Here is a 26,560-nt window from a genome sequence, read left to right on the forward strand (position 1 = left end):
GAGTCTAAAATGGTTTAAAGTGAAAAATGTCTCCCTGCCCCCTTTTTCTATGTTTTCTGAAGATAATGTCTGTTAATATTTTGTATGCATTGAAAGATGTTTTCTACATCTATAAGTATATATTCTTCATATAAAAATACAAATGAATCCATTCACAGCTGTAAGTACAATTGTATTTAATTTTTTTGTTTAGCAGTATATCTAAAAGATCTTTTCAGAGCTGTGCATTTAGAGGTGTCTAATTCTCTTTAATGGCTGCATAGTAAATTATAGCAATGTACCCTAATTTTTATAATCACTCCTGTGTTATGGGCATTTAGACTGTTTCCAACTTTTTAGTTTTGTAAACAGTGTTTGCTGGGTATTCTTGCATGTATATCTTTGCATACTTGTGCAAGTATGCATCTATCTTTTGAACAAATTTCTAAAGTATAATTGTTGAGTCAAGAAGTATGTGAATGTAAAGTTTTGATAAATACTGCCAAATTGCTTTTCAGAGTTTCTACCAATTCCTTCTAAACAGTTTAAAGTGGAGATCTTTTACAATAAAGATGGTGGTGTGATTGACTGTCTCGGTTTAAAGAATTTGCTAGAAATTTTCCAAGTTTAGTTGGAAATATTTTTTACATTTGACCTGATTTGCAGGGAGAGAGATTGTTTCTTACCAAAAGGTGCTAAAATGGTAGAACTCAGTTAATTTCCTTTTAAAATTTCTAGTGAATATCTTCAGGGTTTCATATTAAGAAGCTAGTTTTGGGACTTCCCTGGTGGCACAGTGGTTAAGAATCTGCCTGCCAATGCACGAGACACGGGTTCGAGCCCTGGTCTGGGAATATCCCACATGCCGCGGAGCAGCTAAGCCTGTGCGCCACAACTGCTGAGCCTTTGTTTTAGCGCCTGTGAGCCACAACTACTGAGGCCGCATGCCACAACTACAGAAGCCCTCGCACCTAGAGCCCTTGCTCTGCAACAAGAGAAGCCACCGCAATGAGAAGCCCGTGCACCGCAACAAAGAGTAGTCCCCACTCGCCACAACTAGAGAAAGCCTGTGCACAGCAACGAAGACCCAACACAGCCAAAAATAAATAAATAAATAAATAAATAAAAAGCTGTTCTTTTTTTTTTTTAATGGGGACAGGAATTCAAATATGATAAAAGTTTTTTTAGCTTACTTGTGTGGACCCTAAAATATTAATTGAAAATGAGGAAAAGAGTGTAAGCAGAAAGCTTACAGGTATGGATGTGATAGAACATTTGCATTTATAATACCTTGTTCTATCTACTCTTTTCAAAAATTTCTTAAATGAAAAATGAACAGATGTTCATTTTTCTCATATTTATGCTTCCAAAGTTTTGTTAGGTACCTAACATATTAGAAATTTAGTGAATGTTGTTATGATATATATAATTAAAACAATATTATCTTCTAGGAATATAATTCAAAATATGTTGACTTGATTGAAGAACAACTTAATGAAGCACTTACTACTTACCGAAAGCCAATTGATGGTGACAACTATGTTCGTCGGAGTAACCAAAGGTATAGTCCAGTTAATGGAATAATTTATTGCTAGTCCTCAACCATAAAATTTAAAACCAAATTATTATAAATCATTACTTTTTAAAGTTTTCTGAGTTGTTGGTTATTTTGTTTCTTACACTGACATAGGAAAAGTCTTTTTAAAGCACAGCATTGAATGTTCAAAAATTCAGTGGCATTCATAACTTGAATACCCTGACTAATATAGCATAGTGTTCAGATCCCTCCATGTCCTTACCCTAGTGTGTCTTTCTTGTCTTAGTTCTCTTAGCATTACTCAGAGACCAGCTAAACCATTATTTTTCTAGAGGAATTCTCATGCCTTTCCACCTCCATATTTTTATTTATGCTGAGTGATTATGTCTAATTCTGTTTATCTATTACTTTATTATAAGTCATTTTTTAAATTAGCTTATTTAAAATGAACCAATAGGTATATCAGTCATTTTTATATTATACTAGATTACAGCGACCTCATGTCTACCTACCTGTACACCTTTACGGACAACTGGTACACCACAAAACAGGCTGTCATTTGTTGGAAGTACAGGTAAAAACATAATTTGCTTATTTTAAATAGCTACAGTAGTAGAAAAATCTTAGTATTGCTAAAGTATTATCTTTTCAAAAACTTCTCAAAAGCCTTCAGAAAGTCAGTGGCATAGTTGCTTTTAAAGCCATCCATTTTGTAATTGACTTAGCATTCTTTGTTTGCAGTCCTTAGAGATATTACTGGCTTGCATGTATTTCCCTGACTTGCATGTGACTATTTGCATAGCTAATTTGTTATGTAGAGTAAGTAATCCAGTGAAGGTCTGAGTTCTTTCCTTTCTAGTTCATTGGGGAAGTTCATCGCCTTAGTAAAAACATACTGAAAAATTGAGTTTCTTCATTCCTCTTTTTGGGAAGTTAAACTGAACCTGAAACATATTCAGTTACCTTTGGTGAGCAACAAACTGAAAGTATCAGTTGCCGTTTGTTAGTGCCTCACTATTTTCATATATTTCATGTAATGTAAGGCTTAGACAAGCAGTTGTTCTTTGAGTATAGTATGCACGCCAGATTTTGGCTGGGAATATGTCTTGCTACTAGGTGTTTTCAATAAATGTAACCCTTTTCTTATTTTAGGAATGGTTATAGAAGTATTTGTGTGTGTTTCTGAACAATAGTAACCTAGCAGTTTAGTTCCTTTTCATATCAGTGTTCATTTCCGGAGCAAAAGTTTTGCATAAATATACTCCACAGTTTCATGTATTTTTATACTGTCTGTGAAGACTATTGAGGTGTGTATCTTTATATTAATTTTTTTTAAACTCACTGAAAATTTAAATGATTTTCTCAGTGTCATTACCTACATAGTATGATAAAGTCTAGGTGTTAATTTGTTATTTTCTATCTAAAAGAAATAATGATCGTTAATGGCTAACATTTTTCTAATACTAAGTCCCAAGTACTTTGTTACACTTATGTAATAATTCATTAAATCATTAAACTTTATGAAACAGAGTTTAGGAAATCAAGACATGGGGAGATTAAGTAACTTGCTCCAGGCCACTTAGCTAATAAGTTCTAACTCTAGTATATGAATTCAGGGCCATGTCCTAATGCTGCTGCTTAAGAAATTTGACATAAGATTATTTTAGGATTTTAAATATGCAGAAATTACTAAATACAAACCTTAAATTGGTTTTAAGATACAATAAGAAAATATGTTAAAGACATACTGTTAATCATATGGTATTTTTCTCTCTCTCCAGAATATTATTACAGAACTCTGTCATAGTGTCCGTACACCAGATTTGGATAAATGGGAAGAAATTAAAAAACTGAAAGCATCTCTATGGGCCTTGGTTTGTAATAAACACTTCTGTAAGATCTTCTTAATTTTTAGATTTTACTCATTTTCCTGTTAATATTAAATAAATAAAAATAATTTTATTTGGAACGTGTTCTTAGATTAGTATTCTAAAACAAAGATTGTTCCTGCCCATTTAAATATTATTCTATGTTGGAAAATAAATGATTAAACTATTAGTTTTCTTGCTGAGACAAATGGAACTTTAATTCCTAAAATTCCTTATGTGAGGTTTTTTTCACAGTTCTTTCTCTCTTATAGACGTGGTTAAACTTTTTGTATTTTTGGGTAGCTTTCCAAATCTCTTGAAGGAGTTAGCCTTCTAAATATATTTGATATGTGATTTCTTTTCTTTTAGGGAAATATTGGCTCATCAAATTGGGGTCTCAATTTGCTACAGGAAGAAAATGTGATTCCAGATATACTAAAACTTGCAAAACAGTGTGAAGTTCTTTCCATCAGAGGGTGTGTCATTTAACTCAGAAATCTTTCTGAAGTGTATATTTTTGTTCTTAGATGGGTGTGAGGGAAGAGTATTTTATGATTGCAGTTTTTCAGTGCATCAGGTTAAACATCTTAAGGAACTACTTGTTTATTAATATTATTGATATTTTATTCTTATCATTGTAATATTGACATTTACCTTGCAGATAAACAGTGAGAGTATAGTGTGTCCAAATAATCTAGTAGTCCATTAGTGCAAATATTCCAAATTTATTTCAGAAAAGCTAATGTATATATATTTTTCCCCGATCACAATATGTTCTTTTAGATTTTTTCCTTGTAATTAATATTTTTATTATGAAGGTTTTCATGTTATTTTTAATGGCTATTAAAGAAAACGCAAATGTACATATAGCAAACTAATATTTTATGGTTGCTTTAAGAAATCTCAGTTTGGAATTATAAACTGTCATTACTGCATCTTTTACTTACAGGACCTGTGTATATGTGCTTGGGCTCATAGCCAAAACCAAACAAGGCTGTGATATTCTAAAATGTCACAACTGGGATGCTGTAAGGCACAGTCGCAAACATCTGTGGCCAGTGGTTCCAGATGATGTAGAACAACTCTGTAATGAACTCTCATCTGTTCCAAGCACCCTGAGTTTGAACTCAGAGTCAACCAGCTCTAGACATAATAGTGAAAGTGAATCTGCGCCATCAAGTGAGTATTGTGACAGGGTCATATAAAGTTAGCTGAAACTAACACTTGTGATATCGAAATTTAAATGAATTTTACATTCTTAATTTACTTTTCTATGAGATAATTTGGCAGTAATAGCGTCTTGGAGAATGCATATCTTTTCACAACAAGGAGTATAGCTACCAACCTACATTGTTCTCTCTCTTTGCTTTCTAAATAGGCCTTGGAAAATCCTACTTACAGAGTTAAATAATAAGCCATGTCCCAGAAGACCCATTCCCCTTTTTTGCAATTTCTAATAAGTAAATGTTTATTCATCTACTTTCTTCATTTACCTAATAATCTTTTGTTCATTTTTCAGATATAGGGTTGTTGAACTAGAATATATTTAAGAGATATTATATTCATATACTCATTTTTGAAAGAAGAGCTAAATTTTAAAATTAGCGAAACTGTTAAAAGATGGAGTATCAAAAATCAATTAAATGAAAAATGGTTTGTGGTTTTAAACCCTGTGCTAAATGCTTCTAGGTGCAGAAAATTTAAGACACTTTTTTTTTAAAGAAGATAGTGCAATATTTATCAAACCATATTTCACCAGATCTAAGATACCATAAATTATAATATACACCACTGTTTAAGAAAAAAAAATGCTGCCTATTGCAAGATGCATGCTGATTTATTTTAAGTGTGAAAAATGTGCATCTTAGAATTGGCAAAATATGGAAATACAGTGCAGTGTGTAAGTTTAAGATTTTATTTTGCCTTCTTTCAGAATATATTTGAAGTAATTTATAACTATTCAACAGAAAATTTAAAATAAAAATAGAATAAAATCCCATAGATGTCATCAGGCACCTGGATTGAGTCCTTTATTAGAGGTAGGCCCTGAATTTAGATGAGTTTCTTAATACCTAAGGCAAAGTGAGAAATAAATATAATTTGTTTAAACATGAATTTAAAATGTTGTGACTCGGTTCTTTGTAAGTATAGTTTGCTTAAGATTAGATATTCATTTCTTATAAGATTGATTTTTCTTGCCTATTGTGATTTGAGGAATAAACCACCAGGAATCTGTACCAACTGAGTAAATATCCAGGGTCAAGCCTCCTTTTTGCCTTTAATTTTATCTTGAATATTTGGAGGTTTTGGAAACTCACTGAGATAATCAAAAGAAACTTTATGTAAGCTGCGACATAACGAGTTCTATAGTTTTTCTTTGGAAATAACAGAAGATCATCATAATGACAAATTTTATATTTTAGTCAAGGACAAATTCTGGGTCTCAAGGAAGCTCTTTTTATGTGGCTCAGCAGTCTAACTCTTTATTTTTGAAAAATTTTTCCCCAGGTGACTATTACACAAAAACTTCCTGAATTATGTCACTAATAGTTACTACGGTTATTTGTCCTTTTTTATCTGCTTTTATTAATCCTTTGATCATAGGTTTGTGCATAATGGAAGATGACCGCTTTGGCAGCAGCTCTACTAGTACGTTTTTCCTTGATATCAATGAAGACGCAGAGCCGGCATTTTATGATCGATCTGGACCTATGAAGGATAAAAATGCATTCCCTTTCTTTGCTTCTAGTAAACTTGTGAAGAATCGTATCTTAAATTCGCTTACTTTGCCTAATAAAAAACATCGTAGTAGCAGTGATCCAAAAGGAGGGAAACTGTCATCTGAAAATAAGACAAGCAACAGGCGGATCAGAACGCTTACAGAGCCCAGTGTTGACTTTAATCATAGTGATGATTTCACACCCATATCCACAGTACAGAAAACATTACAATTAGAAACTTCATTTGTTGGGAATAAGCACATTGAAGACACTGGTAGTACTCCAAGTATTGGAGAGAATGACTTAAAATTCACCAAGAGTCTTGGTACAGAGAATCACAGAGAAAACACAAGCCGAGAGAGGTTAGTTGTAGAAAGTTCAGCGAGCTCACATATGAAGATACGTAGCCAAAGTTTTAATACAGACACTACAACAAGTGGCATAAGTTCAATGAGCTCCAGTCCTTCACGAGAGACCGTAGGTGTAGATGCTACGACTGTGGACACTGACTGTGGAAGTATGAGTACTGTGGTAAGTACTAAAACTGTTAAGACAAGCCACTATTTGACGCCACAGTCTAACCATCTCTCTCTCTCTAAATCAAACTCAGTGTCCCTGGTGCCTCCAGGTTCTTCTCATACACTTCCTAGAAGAGCACAGTCCCTTAAAGCACCCTCTATTGCTACAATTAAAAGTCTAGCAGACTGTAACTTTAGTTACACAAGTTCTAGAGATGCCTTTGGCTACGCTACACTGAAAAGATTACAGCAGCAAAGAATGCATCCATCCTTATCTCATTCTGAAGCTTTGGCGTCTCCAGCAAAAGATGTGCTGTTTACTGATACCATCACCATGAAAGCCAACAGCTTTGAGTCCAGGTTAACACCAAGCAGGTGAGCAAATATACATTTTAAAATGAACAATAATGTTTGCATTTTAACAGACTTAAATGTAAAGCATTAGCCAGGTTTTACATCTACGTAAACCTCAGAACTGACCTATTATAATTGTTTACTATAGTAGGCTATAAGCTCCTAGTTACCCGATGTGATTTGAAATGGATTCTTGCAGCTGCGAGGGGGGAAAAGAAACTCCTTTAGGCCCTGAAAATAAACATATATGCTTTACAATGACACATAAGTCACAAGCTTTTTTTTATTTATTTCTCGCTTCTGCAAGGATCGATTTTAAAAAGAAGCATGTCGGGGGAATCAGGAGCTTAAGACCTACAATAACAAACAACCTTTTCAGGTAGGTCAATTTAAGGCTCCAAAAGTTGACTTTTTTTTTTTTTAAGATAACTGAAAATTTCAGTATAATTCTTTTCAGTTCAAGTAGCTGTGATTATTAAGTAGGAACCAAATGAACATTAAATGAATTACTTGGCCCTCAGAATTCAGCAGTAGCAGTTTGCCTGTGCTCAGGAGCATTTGGGAGATTTCTATGCCATATCTAAAGATTATATCAAGCTGGTCAAAGTAGTAGATTTTACCTATGAAAGATATGCAGTGTTAAATTTTATTGTTGCAAAAATTTCTATACCTTCTTTTTTTGTTGGACCAAATACTTCTAAAAACTTTCTTTAGGTTGTTCATTTTCATTTATTAAATAGATTAGTATTTGTCAAGTACTGAGACTAGTGCCTAGCACATATTAAGCGCTCAATAAAAGTTAGCTGTTATCATCATCATCATCACTATTATTATTGAGAGTTATTTCTTTCATGTAATCCATTTGGCTCTTATATAACCAAATTCTTAAGTTATTAAGCAATTTTGTTTCAGGAATGTTAACACATTTAGTAGAAGAGATCCCTTGTAGCAAATAATAAATTATATTCCCTTTGGTAGAATCTCATAAATTATGCAGTAACATCTTATCTACCTGACAGCCTCATCCCTCCCAACAGCTCACTAGTATAAACCTATGCAGTGAACTTCACAAATTTTATTCAAAGGAAGTACCTCTGACCCACATTCGTAGTTCGTTGATGTTTATTCTAACAAGTTTGTATATCAGATTTTCAGGCCTATAGAAGCAACAGTTACAAGCTTCTACTGGTAGGGACCCTGTGATAGGAAAGGAGAGCTGATAAAATTGGTGGCAAAGGAGGAAACTTTTATACTACAACAAAGTATTTGGAAACTCAGAGACTACAGCAGCTAGTAGCATTCAGCCAGGGGCAGTAACGTAGCACACCAAAACAAGCAGTAAGAGTACCACCATCTTAGAGCTCAGTACAATAACCAAAGTGCTGTTGACTCTGAACTACCCAGTTAGGGTTATTCTATCTCACTGAAGCAGGCATTTCTATCTAAACTGATTAAAGCACAGATAAAAAGTTTCATTGCTTAAATATTCATTAGAATAAACCAGAAACAACAACTATTCCAAATCACTATTTCCTAATCAGTCTGGGTTCTTCAGATCTTATTTCCTGTATTCTCTGTTAGATCAAGAGAAGGATATTTGGAAATTTTACTCCTGGAATAAAATGCCAAGTTATCAGCACTATAAAGGATTAATAGATGTTTTTAATTTCTTGGGAGGGGAAAAAAGAAAAAGAAAAAGCAGTCAAGAGAAACAGAAGCAGCTGTATAGAGGCATGAAGGCTTAACAAAAATCTCCTGTTCATCAAATCTGTCACTTATTCTTCAAACTGTGTTTAGTACTTAACTGTGTACTGGGTTCCATGGAGGAAAAAAATGTGTAGACATTAGTCTTCCTATTCCCACTTGTTTCCATTGGTTAGTTCAGAGAAAACGAAAATGATGGACGATAACTACACATTTACTGTAAAATAATAGTTTGGAATCTAGGCTGAGAAGATTTTTTTTTTCTTATAAAATTAGGAGAGTAGTCATACTGATACCTATGGTATAATGGTTAGCATGAATCCAGCAGTCTTAAAAAACATATCTTACTGAGATATTTCCTTGGGGCATAGCAGAAAAAACACTGAAGTAGGAATCCTTAATCTTGAGTTCTAATCCTGGCACTGAATGAATGAACTTGGAAAAAGTTCCATAAATTATTCTGTAATGTCTCATCTGCTTTGAATTCAAAAGTTTTGCAAGCCTCATCAATCCAGAACAAACCCAGGCAAACCTCTCAATTGTTTACCGTGGTAAATCTGTATGGTAAAGTTCATGAATTTTGAAATATGTAGGCCTCAATTGCCTAATCTAGTGGAGATTGGACTAGATCAGTGGTTTTAAGCTTTTTTTAAATGTCGCTTTTTAAGTAGAGAAACCTTTCTTCACAAAAACATTGCTATGGAAACCCAATACATAGAATATGTAAAAACAGAGCTATTCTGGTTGAAATAGGTATTGTGGAGGTGAGTATTCCAATAATTTCTTCCGCTTCACTCCAGTAGTCTTTGAAGAGTTCTGTGGAATCACAGAGGTATAACAGAGTACAATTTAAAAACTACTGACCTATTTTATAAAATTTGTAAATTTCAATTATGAGTGGTTTTTAGGTGGAAATTCGTAGAAATTAGTGGGTTTTGCTATGATAATTTTAATAGCTACTATTTATAAAACATTATTTTGTGTTCTTTTCAAAATAATTATTCGTTTTAATATCAGGGTATGTTACTACATTTTAAATGACTTGAGTTTTCAAATAGCAGTATACATATAGTGTGGAACCTTGGGTATTGCCTTGTATATACAAAGCAGGCGTATGATAAATATTTTAGCATGTCTGTTGCATGAATAAAAATCTGTATAAGAAAGGTGTATCTTATGGAAATGTCATTATTCCATGTTATGGAATCACTGGTAAGGAATGCATTGAGGAAATATCAGTGCTTCGTATAAAGCTGTCTCTTGTAATATTTATATATGATACCATTTTTACTGGTTTTTTTTTAGATGTGTACTTTATTTTAATTTTTGGCTGTGTTGGGTCTTTGTTGCTGCACACGGGCTTTTCTCTAGTTGTGGCAAGCGGGGGCTACCCTTTGTTGCAGTGCACAGGCTTCTCATTGCGGTGGCTTCTTTTGTTGCGGAGCACGGGCTCTAGGGTGCACGGGCTTCAGTCGTTGTGGCACGCAGGCTCTAGAGCTCAGGCTCAGTAGTTGTGGCGCACGGGCTTAGTTGCTCTGTGGCATTCCCCGACTAGGGATCAAACCCGTGTCCCCTGCATTGGCAGGTGGATGCTTAACCACTGCATCACCAGGGGAGTCCCATTTTTACTGTTTTGTGTCTGTCTTCTGTGTTACAAAATCTTATGTTGATAAAGTAATTACCACACAAATAAGTGATTATCCTTATTTTAATAAAATAATATTAAATAGAATTAGTAGACGTGCCCTTACTTGTATGATAGCAAATCTAGCAGTCTCAAATGGTTGTGAAGTTAGTTCTTGGATAATACCTCTGTTTTCTGAGGTCAGTTTTTTATTTTTATTTATTTTTTACTGCTAGACGTTGAAACTTATCTTAATTGCTCACCTTTTCACTTTTACCTGGGAGACCATAACAGTTGTTTTTGGTCAACAGTCAACATTACCGATGACCTTTTATATATCAATTTATAAGAGAAATATTTTCAAGTATTCATATGTTCTCAGTAAATAAGATGGCACTGTTCAGTACTTGACTAGCTTCTTTTCTTTTATGAAGGTATGAAAATAAACTATAATTCTTTATATGATTGCTATAACAAATCAAGAAACTAATATAGTTTTTTTAATGGTATTATAGGTTCATGAAAGCTTTAAGTTATGCTTCGCTAGATAAAGAAGATTTATTAAGTCCTATTAACCAAAATACCCTGCAGCGATCCTCCTCAGTGAGGTCCATGGTGTCCAGTGCAACATACGGTAGCTCAGATGACTATATTGGTCTTGCTCTTCCAGTAGACATCAATGATATATTCCAGGTATCATAAATTCTATTGTTTTCTTATGAGTTGGTTTACGGTTTTTTTCATATTCTATAACTGCTTACTAGAAATTATAATTTAGAGAAAATACTAATTTGGGGGAAGGTGGTATTTTTTGGCAGTGTTATTTAAAGAAATTTTACCATGAGAATTATTTCACCTTTCTCAACTATTCTATACTCTTCTATTTAGCATCGCTAAGTCCCCAGCACATTATCCTTTTCCTCACACTAAATCAGCATCTTGTTTGATGTCTTTATCAGTATATTCTCTATAGAAATTTTAATGCCTAATCTTGCTTTTTAGTCACACTTGACTTATTCCTTATTGTTTTTTTTCAATGAGATATAACTGACATATAACATTGTATAAGTTTGAAATGTACAACGTATTCCTTGTTTTATTTAATCCTTGATCCTATTTATCCCAAACATGGCAGCCACATGTTATGCTAATCCCACGAAATACTCACAAATCTCTAGAAGGTAGATAGTACTAAAGAATACACATTTGTTTAGAAGTCTAAAAACATTTTAGATAAATTCTAAAATAATTATTTTAATATCCATTTAAGTCACCAAGAATAGATAAGGACCTTACGGGTTTTATGCTATTTTGTCAAGTTTTGGTGATTTAACCTTCTTCAGTATCTTTTCGTTATAGGTTCATGTGCTATAGTAATTCTGTTTAAATTACATTTCATTTAATTTTGCTAGTATACATAAAGTGAATTTTTATAACAGGACTTACCATGACTTATATCTATTTTAGGTAAAGGATATTCCCTATTTTCAGGCAAAAAACATACCTCCACATGATGATCGAGGTGCAAGAGTGTTTGCCCATGATGCAGGAGGTAATGCATGGTTTTTGTTCTCTTTATATTAAAAAGAAAATTCTTTTAAGTAGGATGACACTAAAACTTCAGGTATACTTACTTTTGGGTCAACTTAAAAAATTATAGCAAGATAATTGTTTGAGTCAATTTAAAATTAAACCACAGTATTTTTTTGCGAGAGACTTAAAGTGTTTTTCCAACTAAGTACCAAGCCTCTCAAGAAGACAAAAACCTGATCAGTTGCTTCTATTTTAAACAAATAATACGTGAAAAAATTTTAACACTTACACTCATAGGTCTAAGCAACAGCTGTTTGGGGAAAGGAGAGAGAGAAAAATGTACTTTTACATTACATGATCTCTCTTTGCTATGAGCTGTGGTATTTTAATTAATATATGCGTATCAGCCACAAATTTAAAGCTTTAAAATCTTGATGATTTTTTCTTAACAAGGACCTCTTTAGACTCGGAATTATTACTTTTCTTTACACAAATATTAAGAATTGATTACACAAATATTAAGAATTGAAATGATACCTAATTGTATAATCTTAATTTTTTATTTTGTATTTAAAACCCCATATTAAAGTAATATAAGTATATCTGCTGATGTTAATTATTTTCATAATTTAAAGCAAATTATCCTGTTTTTCTCCCCAGTTAAGGTTAGATTTTGAATCATAAAAGGAGTTCTGGTTTTCTTCCCTAATTTCCTTTCTTTAAAATTTCACATAGTTTAAGGCACCTTGAAAGAGGTGTCATTGATACCATCTTCATCAGATTATGTTTTATATTTACTTACGCACAGGTCTTCCATCTGGAACTGGAGGTCTTGTAAAAAACTCTTTTCACTTGCTACGACAGCAGATGAGTCTTACAGAAATAATGAATTCAATCCATTCAGATGCTTCTCTGTTTTTAGAAAGCACAGAAGACACTGGACTACAGGAACATACAGATGATAACTGCCTTTATTGTGTCTGTATTGAAATTCTGGGTTTCCAGCCCAGTAACCAACTGAGTGCAATATGTAGTCATTCAGGTGAGTGATTATGTCCTTCAAGATGAATCCACCTGCCTTTGAATCTGCTCCAGTCACAAGTCATCTCCCAGCCCTACTGATCATCCCTCTTAACTCCATTCGCATTACCTCAGCCTTAGTACAGTCACTCAGCATCTCCCTGTGGGAATGTTAGTAACTTTGTCTCCAGTTTTTTCCCCTTCCAATTCATCTTTCATACTACTGCTTTGGATTAGGCTGTTGACAGTTTTTTTTACTGCCTATTCAGGTCCAGCACACAAGACTCTTTGTGCGATCTGTCTACTGTTTTTTTTTTTTTTACCATTCTCCTATCTTATAACTGATACACTGCTACTGACTGACTAGATGTTTTTTGAACAGACTGTGCTCTTTTTCATGGTTCTAGGCATGAAGAGTGTGTTTTCCCTACTGTTCCCTCTTGCACCTTCTCCTCCTCACACACATGCAAGCTCACACACAGTCCATTTGGCAAGCCCACCTCATCCTCAGAGCTGGGACTGTTTTATCTTCAAAGCTTTCTCTGACCCTCTTAGTCAGATGTTGACACTTCTTCCTCTTTACTTTCATTGCTCTTTGTACATAGATCTCCTACGATAATTATTGCTTGGTTATTTTCTTCCCTTCTACTCAGTAAGTTCCTTCAGGGTATGGTCTGTCATGCCTTTTCATTTTTATTTTCTAATACCCAGCTGCGTACTGCTTTATATACTAGGCACTCAATATGTTTTTGGTGAGGGAGTGAATGAATCAGATCCAGATTTAGCTTTTTTATAAATGTGTGTTTAAAGTATTACTGTACATAGCTTTTCTTGGTGAATATCACTTAGCCACCCTCAAAAAAACCTAGTTATAACCAAAGTTCTCTGGGTCATTCATCCACGTTTCTCCATGGCATTCTGATTCAGAACTTCCCAATTGATGGGTTGCGGCACACTGTTGTACCACATCCACAAATAGGATATGGATGTGCTGAGAGATTAATCCCCTCCATGGTTCCATGCCCCAATCAGGCCTGGGTTTGACAAACCCTTGGACTAGGCACTTAACCACTGTAAACAGTCCTGTCCGGGGACCCAGAGTGCTATAATTATTTTCATTTTCTGTGAGCGAAAGGTTTGGGCATTATTGTTCTGATGTATTGTACACAGTAAAGAAGATGCTATTTTAAGTCATTTGTCTATACATTTTTTATGATATTTTAGTTCTTCTAAGTTCTGTTTCTTCATTTACTCATTCAACAAATACCTATGAAGCACTTACTGTGGAGTTTTGCTATGTAAGTGTTTTCTCTTTATTTATCAAACAAGAAATAGGGAAGTCAGCCCCCTAATTACCCAGTCACAAGACAGTCCCAGCTAGTTCTAATCCATTTGTGATTACTGAGCTAGTAATCAAATGGAGTCACATCAAGTGTGGGACTTGTGGAAGACTTGCTGCAGTCATCAAGGCTCTCACCTTGGCACAGGATCAGAACCCCTCCACCTGTTGTTCTAGTGATACGAAGTGGGGAGGAGAATAACTCTTAATTGGGAAGTGATTACAGTCTACTATTGATACCCCTCTCGGAGGTATGAAGGGAGGCAGGCTAATTGTTAAAAAGTCACTGAACCTCTACGGATTTATGCATTCAGCTTAATACTTATTACACCACTACTGTGGATCAGGCATTAAACTAGATGCTAGGAAAACAATTGAGAGAGAGAAAAATAGAAAGATACTATTCTTACACTCTTTGAGCTCTAATCCAATGGAGAAGGAAATGGATTGACTGACCACTCGATCAATCAGTACACAAACATTAATATAATACTGCATTTGTAACAAGCGCCATCAAGGATAGGTACATGGTATTAACAAAGTAATATAACCAAGTAGGCAGATCAAAGAAGAAACTTCCAAAGAATTGCTATTGAGCAGTGCTTGAAAGAATGAATAGAACCTAACTAAGTGAAGACTGGAGTATAGAGAATTTTGAGAGAGAGGAAGCAACATGAGCAAAGGTCTTCTCTGATGGGAGCAAGCATGGGAAGTAGAAAGGACTAAAAAGACACCTGTGGGAATGGAGCTCAGAAAGCAAAGGGAGAGGAAATACAGGATCAGCCTAGAAAAACGGGTAGGGGCCAGGTCCTGCAGAGCCCTTCCTACCCGAAGTGTGGTTAGCGGACCAGCAGCATTAGCATCACCTGAGCACTTACTAGATATGCAGACTCTGCCCCACATGCAGAATCAGAATCAGCATTTTAACAAGATGCCCAGGTTATTCATGTACACATTAATGTTTGAGAAGCACTGGTATCAGCCATATTAAGTATTTTGTGTATTAGAAAGGAGACGTCTTTATTTTCCATGGCAGATAATTAAAAAATAGTTCCTCTACTATTTTTTTTTAAATTGAAGTATAGATAATTTACAATATTTGTGTTACTTTCAAGTGTACAGCAAAGTGATTCAGTTGTGTGTGTGTATGTGTATCCTCTTCCAGATTCTTTTCCATCGTAGGTTATTACAAGATATTGAATATAGTTCCCTATGCTATAGAGTAGGCCCTTGTTGTTTACCTATTTTATATATAATAGTGTGTATATATTAATCCCAAACTCCTAATTTATCCCCCCTCATCCCCTTTGGTAACCATTGTTTGTTTTCTATGTCTGTGAGTCTATTTCTGTTTTGTAAATAAGTTCATTTGTATCATTTTTAGATTCCACATATAAGTGGTACCATATATTTGTCTTTCTCTTTCTGACTTAATATGATAATCTCTAGGTCCATCCATGTTGCTGCAAATGGCATTATTTCATTCTTTTTCATGGCTGAGTAATATTCCATCTTCTTTATCCATTCATCTGTTGATGGACATTGAGGTTGCTTCCATGTCTTGGCTATTGTAAATAGTGCTGCTATGAACATTGGGGTGCATGTATCTTTTCCAATTAGAGTTTTCTCCAGATATATGCCCAGGAGTGGGATTGCAGGATCACATGGTGACTCTGTTTTTAGTTTTTTAAGGAACCTCCACACCATTCTCCGTAGTGGCTGCACCAATTTACATTCTCTCCAGCAATGTAGGAGCATTTCTATTTCTTCACACCGTCTCCAGCACTTACTGTTTGTAGACTTTTTAATGGTGGCCATTCTGACTGGTGTGAGGTGATACTTTGTAGTTTTGATTTGCATTTCTCTAATAATTAGTGATATTGAGCATCTTTTCATGTGCCTGTTGGCCTTTTCATGGCCATCTATATGTCTTCTTTGGAGAAATGTTTATTTAGGTCTTCCATTTTTTGATTGGGTTATTTGGGTGTTTTTTTTTTTTTTTGATACTGAGCTGTATGAGCTGTTTGTATATTTTGGAAATTAATCTCCTGTCAGTAGCATTGTTTGCAAATATTTTCTCACAGTCTATAAGTTGTCATTTTGTTTATGGGGTGTTTTTTTTGTTTTGTTTCTTGGGTTTTTTTGTTTGTTTTGTTTTCTGCTGTGCAGAAGCTTTTAAGTTTAATTAGGTTTATTTTTGTTTTTATTTCAGTTACTCTAGGAGACAGATCCAAGAAAATACTACTGCAATTTATGTCAAAGAGTGTTCTGCCTCTGTTTTCTTCTAGGAGTTTAGGTCTTTAATCCATTTTGTGTTTATTTTTGTATATGGTGCCAGGGAATGTTCTAATTTCATTCTTTTACATGTAGCTGTCCAGTTTTTCCAGCACCACTTATTGAAGAGACTTTCTTTTCCCCATTGTATATTCTTGCCTCCTTTCTCATAGATGAATTGACCATAAGTGCATGGGTTTATTTCTGGGCTCTCTGTTCTGTTCCTTTTATCTATATGTTATATATCTGTTTTTGTGCCAGTACCATATTGTTTTGATTACTGTAGCTTTGTAGTTATAGTCTGAAGTTGTCCCTCTACTATGTAATGATCATTTTAAAGGGATGTCAGGACTTGAACACAAGACTTTTCATTCTTTGAAACTTTCAGTCTGGTGGTAGTATTGGTAGTGTTGGTAGTGGTAGTTGTTCAAAAAATGTTAAAGCTCACTGGAAGGGCTATTAGGATATTTCCTAACATTTTATTCTGTGTCTACCACCTTCACAGATACTTGTGCATTGTATTGTTTAGTGTGCAAGGCAACATGTTGGCCTTTTAACATTTAGTATTATATGTTTCTTTTGGGTCCACTTTTATGTATACCACCACATTTGCCCTAGTGTAGCTAACCAGCTAAGTGGGAAACCTTCTAAGTGTTTTAGACCAGTCCATCTGTGAAAGAGAGAGCACTGGAAAAAAAATCAGCCAACTATAAAAGATAATGGCAAGAGATCAGTTTGAATGTCTAGGTTATTAAACTGACAAATTTGTGAGGAGTGGGTAGAAACTACATGGGGTAGGGGAAGGCCCTAAAGAGACAGTGATGGTTTTCAAAATTATTTTAGCTGCAAAACCCATGTTTCAATCAAAATCTATACAAAAGCTCAGTGGTATGCAGATGAGGGTGTAAGGGGAACAGTGGGGTGGCACCCCATCTACTGGCCTTGCCCAAGTATAAAATTGGGGGTAGAGGAGGCTAGGAAATGCCAGGGCTTCAAGAAACACTGAAGACCCCTGGTGTAAACATAGCAGAGTGTGAGTTTTGGTATCAAGGAGACTTAGGCTCAAAGCCAAACTTTTCCATCTTATTAGTTATCTGATCTTGGGCAGTCTACTTAGTTTCACTGAGCTTTACTTTAATTTTTTCTTAAATCTCTAAATAGGAATAATGATACCTGCCTTATGGTGTGGTTTTGGTACTTACTAACATGTAAGATTAACATTCAGTAGGCTCTCCGTTAATGGTAACTCACACTAAGTTGTTTATGTTAGAAATAATATCCTTTCATAAATTCTGATACGTCAGTTAGAATGATCTTACTGTGCTCCTAAGGAAAATCTCCTTGTTCATTTCATTTTACATCCCTGCTGCCAAGGGGAATTGGTGATCAGGTGGATATATCTACCAGAGACAGAGCTCCTCACAGAAATTCTTAATGTTTTTCATAAAGAATTGTTTCAGCATTTCAGATAAGCTATTTGGCGACTTGACTACTTTCTGATAGGAAAAATTTAGCTTATGATTTTTCTGAATTAACCCATATGGACTTATGTAATTTTTTGCTTAGAGCTTTTTGTTCTTTCCCACATATAGTGGCTGGAGTCAGCCTTATGCCCAGATACAGGGAATAAAGAAGGTATCTATCCAGTTTCTTAGAGTCTGGTCTGTCCTATGCTTCATGTCTCCATTTATAATTAAAAGATAAAATAAAGCTGAGCTAGAATATTGTTAATTAAAAAGAGAGGAAGCAGTAAAAGCAAACAACTACAGTGAAGAAGCTAAACATCAGTCACATAGATAAAATGGTTCAGTTTATGGACATAATGCTTCATCCAAATTAAAAATAATCTTGAAATAAAATGTGTTGAGTAAAAGTGTAAGTGTCATTGCATTGAATACTTTTTAAGAGAAGATAGAAAATAAAGGTCCCTAAAAGTCAGTATCATCAATATAGTATGCACAGTTTTGCCTTCAGCAGAGTCCTAGGCATTACTTTCCATGCATAAGAAGAAGGAGGCCAACTAGCTGTTCCTGTCCCAGTTTCAAGAAGTTTTGGTTCTCCTTATCCTGCCAATTTATAAATAGTGCCTATATTCTACCCACTTGTTCCATTTGCTCTAATCACTTAAAGTGCTCAGGAAATTTTTAAATAAAAAATACTGATGTCATTTTAACAGCACTAAGATGTTTGGTTGACCTTAAAATCCCATCTAGGAGTATACCTTAGCAATGCATGGGTAGTATAGTAAATTTAACTCTAAGAAAGGAACTGATAAGCCCAGGGAACTGTGATTCTAATATTGGTAATTATTAAATGGTGGGAACAGCAAGTGATAGAACAATAGATACAGTATAATCCCACTTACACACCAAAAGAGCAAGAAGGAGAAATTTAAAATAGCAAATATCTGAATTTTTATATATTTAAGAGAGGGGTATTTAGTTTGGGGGTGGGAGGGATGGGAGAGGGGGTAGATAAGGTACCTTCATTTTTTATTCTGTATACATCTTTATTTGAATTCTTTAAATAAACATATTTATGTATTTTTTATAATTTAGGAGTATAAAATTTTATGTATAAATGTCTAGAATTTAACAAATTTTACTATCTGAGTGGTCTGAATTTACTTTGAAAATCTTCATCAAGGAAAATAATTATTGAAGACTGGAAAGAAATTACAAGGAATCATCTCTTCTGTAGTATACAGTGCAAGCATAGGAATTAAGCCATTATGATCTGTTAATTGATTTAATTTTTTCTTCAGACCTTCAAGACATTCCATATTCTGATTGGTGTGAGCAGACTATCCATAATCCCTTAGAAGTAGTTCCCTCTAAATTTTCGGGCATTTCTGGATGCAGTGATGGAGTGTCTCAAGAAGGATCAGCCAGCAGCACCAAAAGCACAGAATTGCTACTAGGTAAGTTTTCAGATTTAAATCCAAGCCCTGTTAATATAACTATACTTAGTCTGTTGTTGTTGTAAGATACATACTGTTAATTAAAGTTGTCTCATAACTGTGACAAGTCAGTTTTACTGAGGTATGTTTAGATAACTGTTGCACCTATATCAGCTGCTGATACATACCCTCTTAGCTATCTGCTTTCATTAGAAAGAATTTTGCTCCCAAAATGATTGGCAGGTCATGTGCAATTTATCTCAGTTTCATATCTTTGGTAGAGTTGAAAAAACAAATTCCATGAGTTATAATAATTTTCTATTGTGATATAGATAAAATATTTTAATCTTCCCTTCAGGTGTTAAAACAATTCCAGATGATACACCAATGTGCCGTATACTCCTTCGCAAAGAAGTTCTGAGATTAGTCATTAATTTGAGTAGTTCAGTTTCAACTAAATGTCATGAAACTGGGCTTTTAACGTAAGTAAGCTATGAGCATGAGTATTCTTTGTTCTGCTTTTTATGGTGAAAAAGATATTTGAAATACTTCAAAAGTTAGACTAATTAGCTTACATCAGTGGTTCTCAACTGAATGGCATATCTGAGTGAGACTAGATTTTCTTTACATACGTCAACCAAACTAACATACGGTTACAAATTGAATGCAGAAGCAGGTATGTGAATCCAGCTATCTTCTATTCAGCCAGACTTTAAAGAGATCTGTAAAAATGTAAAACAATACCATTCTTCTCACTTTTTTAGTTTTGGAAAATATAGGTTTTTTTCATTAAAGTATATGTATTTATGTTAACATGTAATAATTTTATTTTTAAATGAATTAATATTTTGAAATTTTCTCAACTTTACTTTCTTATATGGTAATTATTGATGGCTATCACCCACAAAAAATAAGATTTGTGGGGTTCTCAGTAATTTTTAAGAAAGTAGGGGTATCCTGAGACCATAAAGCTTAAGAAAAGCTGGCATACATAAAAATAAGTGATATTTTCTTGGTTTAATTTTTCCCTATTTTTACTCCTTTCTTTTAATAAAAGTTGCAGAATTTTTATTGCTTTTCTAAATCACAGCAACATGATAAAAGAAAATTCAGGCAATCTTCAACATCTTTGATTTGCACTATTTAAAGCAGTGGTCCTCAAAAAAAAAAAAAAATGCACCTCAGGGTCTCTTGTGGGGCTTTACAAAATATAGTAACACAGATGCCAGGGTCCCACTGCAGACCTCCTGGCCAGAAGCTCTAAGTATAGTGTGTCCTTAATCTGTGTATTACCCCACACCACCACTGACTCTGAGATGCTGTGCCAGCTAAAAGCCACTGTTAAAGGTTGAAAGATATAGAGAGCGAGCCCAGTCAAGGATATTAATAATTTCAGTCTAACTTTAAAAACTTATTTCTATTTTAAAACTTAGTTTTGAAAATACTTGAGTTATCCTAGGCTGATAAATAAATTTTGTAATTTCTCATGCCAGTGAAAAAGAATATTTCTAACTTTCCAAGAAGTATTTGTGGTTTTATCATTTTAAGAGATAATCCCAAACTTAAATTAGCTAATGTAAGTGTGAGGTAGGAATATTTGCTATTTTATATTCTTATGCCATCACCCAGATATGCCACTTAATCAATATCTGGAGGAAAAAGATATTTAAAAAGTGATATTTTGAAAGAAAATAGCAAAGTCATTATTATAATTTTTATCACATCCTAGTCTTTTTCATTTTAGAATTAAGGAGAAGTATCCTCAAACATTTGATGACATATGCCTTTACTCTGAGGTTTCCCATTTGCTGTCACACTGCACATTTAGACTTCCATGTCGGAGGTTCATACAAGAATTATTTCAGGATGTACAGTTTTTACAAGTAAGTAGGATTTGTACTTTTGAACTTTATCTTTCAAAAATAATTCTCTTTGAATTAAGTTAAAAGAGATTATATCTGTTGATACACTAGAAAGTCATTAATAATTTACCACTTCTTTTCTAGATGCATGAAGAAGCAGAGGCTGTCTTGGCAACACCACCAAAGCAACCTATAGTTGATACGTCTGTTGAATCCTGACCTCATATTTATGATGTATATAGATGTATACTATATATATTCATATTTGTGGACTTCTAAAAGCCTCAGAAAATGCCGATTGACTGGGCAGCAAAGATAGGAGTATCTTCTATATGCTGTTCCAGCAATTACTGGTACATAAGCAGTTGGAACTGCGGACTTCCCTAACCGAAACAACTTCCTCTCTCCCCCGTTGAGCCCTTTTGGGGGTTCATTGTTCATTACCACAGTTTTAAGAGTTTTAGTTACCATTGTATGCAAGAGCCAAGCACTGAATACCTACATAGGTTTTCTATTTTTTCATTTTAAGAGCATAATAACAGTGGAACAATAATAAGATATGCAGAAGCACCCTTCACACCGTTATTTCTGAATTCTTTTTTTAGGGTAAATATAAAGATGCCTTGTTTGTTAACTAATTTGTGGAAACTAGGAACCAGTGTCTCTGAGGCTGCATCCTATTAGCACAATGGGGTGTGCTGTAACTGCTGGTATTAGAGGGGGATCTTTGGCCCTTCCACTTTTTTCTTCATGTTTATAACACTACTTCAGAGGTTTGTAACCTCACAGCAAAAGAAGAGCCTCAACAACCAGGACTTATAAATTATTTTTATGTTACTAGACTTACATAAAGTTTCTTATTTGTTTTCCATCTCTTCAGTTTTGTTGCAATGTGTTATCGTAGGCTATTTGAACTAATTAAGGTTTTTCACTACAGTTCCTGATTAAAATCAGAAAATTATTTTATAATTCAAAGTATTTTCCATTCATAGAATGCATATATTTTCAGTGGACTTCCATTTTCATCAGCTTCCCATATCACCATTTTAAACCGTAACTTGAACAGGCACTATTAATTTAGACCTAAAGCAAAAGAAAGCATTAAATAAAATCTTGCATCTCTTGAGGAAAAGATAAGTTTGCCTACAATTTATACATTCCGTGGGAAAAGAAAAGCCATAGTTCCTTTAAAAAAATCATTAATGAAACTTACTATTACGATTAAAAATTGTAGTGAAAAGCCTTAAGTACCAAATTTTAAAGCAGCAGTAATTTAATTTTTATATCAGTGTTCTTGTTTTGCACAAACTAAATGCAGTGATAGGTGAGTTTATGAGTACAGTAATTGCCTTTATCACATTTGCAAAATTAACTTGATGAGGGCAAGGTTTTGTTTATTTGTGTGTTTAATTTGTGTATGTCTAAAAATATTTGGAAATCTTTACAGGAATTAAACATATGCAAATTTGTACATAAAAAAGCATGGCCATCCTCATTAGAATGCTTGTAAATGAAAGGATTATCTTTTTTGAGGTCTGTATATAAATAGAAAAAAATCCAGCTGGACTGATTAGGACCCTTTTTTAATTCATTTGTTTAGACCATTTTTACAGTTATGCATCAGCTCTGACACAGTCATAGTACATGGATTAATATCTTCCCATATTACAGATCCTTTTTATAATGGGCTTTTTCTTTGAGATCTCTGTAAAGAACCCTGTGAACTAGAAAACGTATTACTCACAGAGATTTTTTTTTTTTTTTTAATATACTGGCACTGAAAGTTCCAATTGGGATGAAGCATTTCATCTCACTTCATACATAACACCTCTTTGACTGCACTTCAGTGAATTGTTCTTATGTGCACTGTGTAGCAACTTACATTATAACAAAGCAGATAAGGGCTGTAAGCTTCTGCTTATGTTAAAAAGTGGTTCTTCAGACTTTCTTTCATAAAATCCAATTGAAGATAAAAGAAATGCTTTTTTTTTTTAACTTTAATTTATCACTGAACCCAAGTGTTTATTTAAATGTTAACAGTACTTCTAAGAACGTTGCCTGTCACCTTGGTCTTTGGTCTTGGATGATTAAACTGCCTTCCAGAGAACCAAATGTCAGAGATACTAGACCAAATAGTGATTAAAAACTCCAAAGGAGGTGATGTAGTAATCTTATTAATAATGGGATTAACATATTTTAGACATTCATTTTAAACACTACCTCAGTTAATATAAAATCTGTGGTTTAATCCCTCAAAAGTTAACAGTAAATTCTTTTTTGTTATACACACACACACATACATACATACATACATTCATTCATACATATCCCTGGACCCCACCTCACTCATCCATCCTGGAATGAAGTCTTCATTACTATTAGCCTGAACAGTTTTTTGGATTATTACTTTGAAAGACGTGTGTATATATCATAATATTTGCCTATAGCACTTAGTTTGGGGAGACAGAGCTTTGTGGTTCTCAGTAATCTAAGAAAAAAAGATGTCTATACTTAAATGTATAGTGCTATTTGGTTTATCCATGTTTCACTGACAGGTCTAATATGTTTCCTTAAAGTACTTATTTGTATAAAAGTAGACTTCTATGATGAAAAATGCTCACATGCGGTGCCAAGTGATTTACTTAAGTGTTTAAAATATTAAATTATAGCAGAAAAGGTTAGGAATGTTGTCAGTGGTAATAGAAATAATTGAGAAAAGCACCTATATGTAATAGATATTACCAGACTATAAAATACCAAAATAATGTCAATACTGTAGTTTTTCAAGATTTTAGAATTATTAGTCCATATAAATTTGTACTACTGGTAATTATTGAATAATTTGGAGGAATTTGGGCAGTTGTGCTGGTTGTAAACTGTGAATTTCTAATTGTAAAGTGAATTGTCATTTCTAATCGAAATTTTTTTCAAGAACAGGTTTCAGCTTCACATACTAATAAGTAAATACTGATAAATAAGGAAATTAGAAATTAGTATTTGTAATTAAATATGGTCTAAAATTTCTTATACTTTTACTTCCTATTTATGCTTAGATAGACTTGAGGGGGGAAAAAGTCTTTTCTCCCTAATAAAAAATTTTCTAATGAAGATTGGTAGCATAAGGGCATTCTGTAAGACATTGACTTTGAAAGAGGCTCTTTGAAGGTATATACTTTATTATGGTAGTTACTCTAACATCAGGTGTATAACTCCTTTTGAAATGGGGTGGCTTTAATAGTTTTGAGCTCTTTTATCCAGAGCTTGAGGTAATTAAAGCTGAATTTTTCTGGGCATATTACAATGGCAGAGTGTTCAGCAGTGAGGTGGGAGTGCTTATTTAGATTTGTCTCCTGCTATTTATATAAATTTTTTTTTCATTCCATTCAGAGGATGCCTTTTATTCCCACATTAAAGCACAGATCATTAAGCAATAAAAAGCAATCAAATTGTCATCCAAATTATAACTGCAGTTACTTTTGCATGGTAAGAGTGAGGTGCTAATTTTGTGTGAGAGGAGCTTTGTAAACTACCTTGGGAAAGGTCCTTTGGAAGGAAGGTTTTTCCCCTTTTGTCCTATGCTTCCAGTTTGGTCTCAAATTCACAATCCATTGAACATGGGAAAAAAGAAACAGAATTAATTGAGAGAGTTTTATGAGAAGAGCTGTTGGAATAAAAGAACATTTTACATTTTCCAAAATGTAAGTTGGGAAAGGTCTCCCTTGTCTCCCCATTCAGGGAACACATTATTACCAGCTTCATTTCAAGAGTATCACTACAGTGAGAGTTTGATTATAAAAGCATACCAGTAAAATTAATAGCAGTGCTTATCAGACAATATTGAAATCTGTGAGAATCTTTCTAGGAGCATTTGTTTTTTCTTTTAGGTTCCCAGGGTAGTTTTCATTCATAGTAGTGTTTTATGACTCACACAGAATGTGGATTTTCTCCCCTTTAGAGTATTTTTGTAATATAGGTGGATAGCTATGCCACAGCATGCATAAATTGCACATTTTGTTTGACCTTCTTTATAAAATATTTAATTTGAAAAATATAATTTATGCCAAAAAAGTATATCTTGTAATTTTGCCACTAAATAGGTTGATTTAGCACAAAATGCAAAGTCTTGGGGCAAAGGAGGGGGGAGATTAAAACTTTCATAGATAATAGTTGAAAAATGTTCCATTATTGGCCTGTCAGAAACCCTAAAGCTGCATTGTAAAACAAATGGTGTAAATTAGTTTTGAAAAGTGGTTAGGGATTGTGAAAAAAATCTGACTTAATGCTCCCTAACCACAAAATTTTCTTTTTTATTTAGTAATACGCTGCTACATATTTGGAGGTTCTGGTGTTTGTAGGTCACTGAACAGACATTGAAATCTGATTTATATTGTATAACTGTAACATAGAAAGAAAAAGTATTTATATATTTTCCGTAAGAATATTTCATTGAGTTGTGTATAATTTAAATAAGGTTTGTCCTCTAATGGTTTTGCTCACCTTGATTTTTTTTTTGTGGTTTTCTTGTTTTTGTATAATGTGTACAGTTTTATGTCAAGGGCATTAAAAGCCTCCTGAAGCATAATCTTATCAAAGGGATACATTCTTAATAAAATGTACTTAAAAATTCTTAAACTTGTGTCATTCTATTTGAAATTTTAAAACCATCAGTGTTGATTTATGTACCACTGAGGCTGGTAAAAGTGACTTTTAGGTACCATAGATAAGAATCTGGTTCAGTAACACATAGCAGCTTGTTCCAGATGTTTTAAAATAGCTATTTATACTTTCTAAACACTTCATAATCTAATCAAATATCTTTAGTTTTTATTTTTTAACTGCAGTTTATTGTAAAGGGCTTGAAAAAGTGGATCGATCTATAGAACAATTCTGATTTTTTTAGTGATTAATATACAAAATGAGCAATGATGGTATGATATATAAGCTATTTTCTGTATAAGCTATTTGATTTCTCACACAGAAACTGGCCTGGATCAGGTAAGCTAACCTACAGCCACCTAGTGGCAAAAGAAAATACCACAAGGGGAATCATCAAGCCTGGAGAATAAAATTCAGTGTCAAAGCTGGGGTCTGTTACAGTTGATTAAATGTGGTAAAATGTATTCAGAAATAGATTTGTTTTGGCGAGTTTGGTTTTTAAGCACGTGTATCATTTTCATATTGCCTTCTACTATTGTTTTTCAACAGAAACGTAGTTGGCCCCCAAATAAACTAAAAAGCACACTTAATCATCATCACGCAGCTCACCTTTGAAAACTGTGACGATATAGCTGAACTTCAGTTTGTTTCATCTTTTAAAACTCTTTGGTAT

At 33.9% G+C, this 26,560-nt stretch overlaps 1 protein-coding gene across 5 annotated transcripts in view; it reads left to right on the forward strand.

Moving 5' to 3' along the window:
• RICTOR (RPTOR independent companion of MTOR complex 2) overlaps positions 1–25,863 on the forward strand; it is a 120,510-nt gene extending 94,647 nt beyond the window's left edge. The window contains exons 26-40 of one of the 5 annotated variants that reach the window (XM_082622826.1): positions 1,431–1,540; positions 2,003–2,090; positions 3,298–3,390; positions 3,754–3,860; positions 4,334–4,563; positions 5,989–6,150; positions 6,910–6,997; positions 7,284–7,355; positions 10,820–10,997; positions 11,772–11,856; positions 12,646–12,879; positions 19,235–19,390; positions 19,728–19,851; positions 21,114–21,252; positions 21,376–25,863. In XM_082622826.1, the coding sequence (XP_082478952.1) occupies positions 1,431–1,540; positions 2,003–2,090; positions 3,298–3,390; positions 3,754–3,860; positions 4,334–4,563; positions 5,989–6,150; positions 6,910–6,997; positions 7,284–7,355; positions 10,820–10,997; positions 11,772–11,856; positions 12,646–12,879; positions 19,235–19,390; positions 19,728–19,851; positions 21,114–21,252; positions 21,376–21,450 (1,941 nt within the window). In that variant the 3' untranslated portion in view covers positions 21,451–25,863. Of the gene's footprint in view, positions 1–1,430; positions 1,541–2,002; positions 2,091–3,297; positions 3,391–3,753; positions 3,861–4,333; positions 4,564–5,988; positions 6,998–7,283; positions 7,356–10,819; positions 10,998–11,771; positions 11,857–12,645; positions 12,880–19,234; positions 19,391–19,727; positions 19,852–21,113; positions 21,253–21,375 lie in introns of all 5 variants that reach the window. The other 4 variants (XM_082622822.1, XM_082622824.1, XM_082622823.1 and 1 more) reach the window with 4 other exon arrangements.
• The last annotated feature ends 697 nt before the right edge of the window (positions 25,864–26,560 follow it).

This window comes from Mesoplodon mirus (assembly GCF_964341445.2).
Source record: "Mesoplodon mirus genome assembly, chromosome: 5".
Taxonomy (NCBI): Eukaryota; Metazoa; Chordata; class Mammalia; order Artiodactyla; family Ziphiidae; genus Mesoplodon; species Mesoplodon mirus.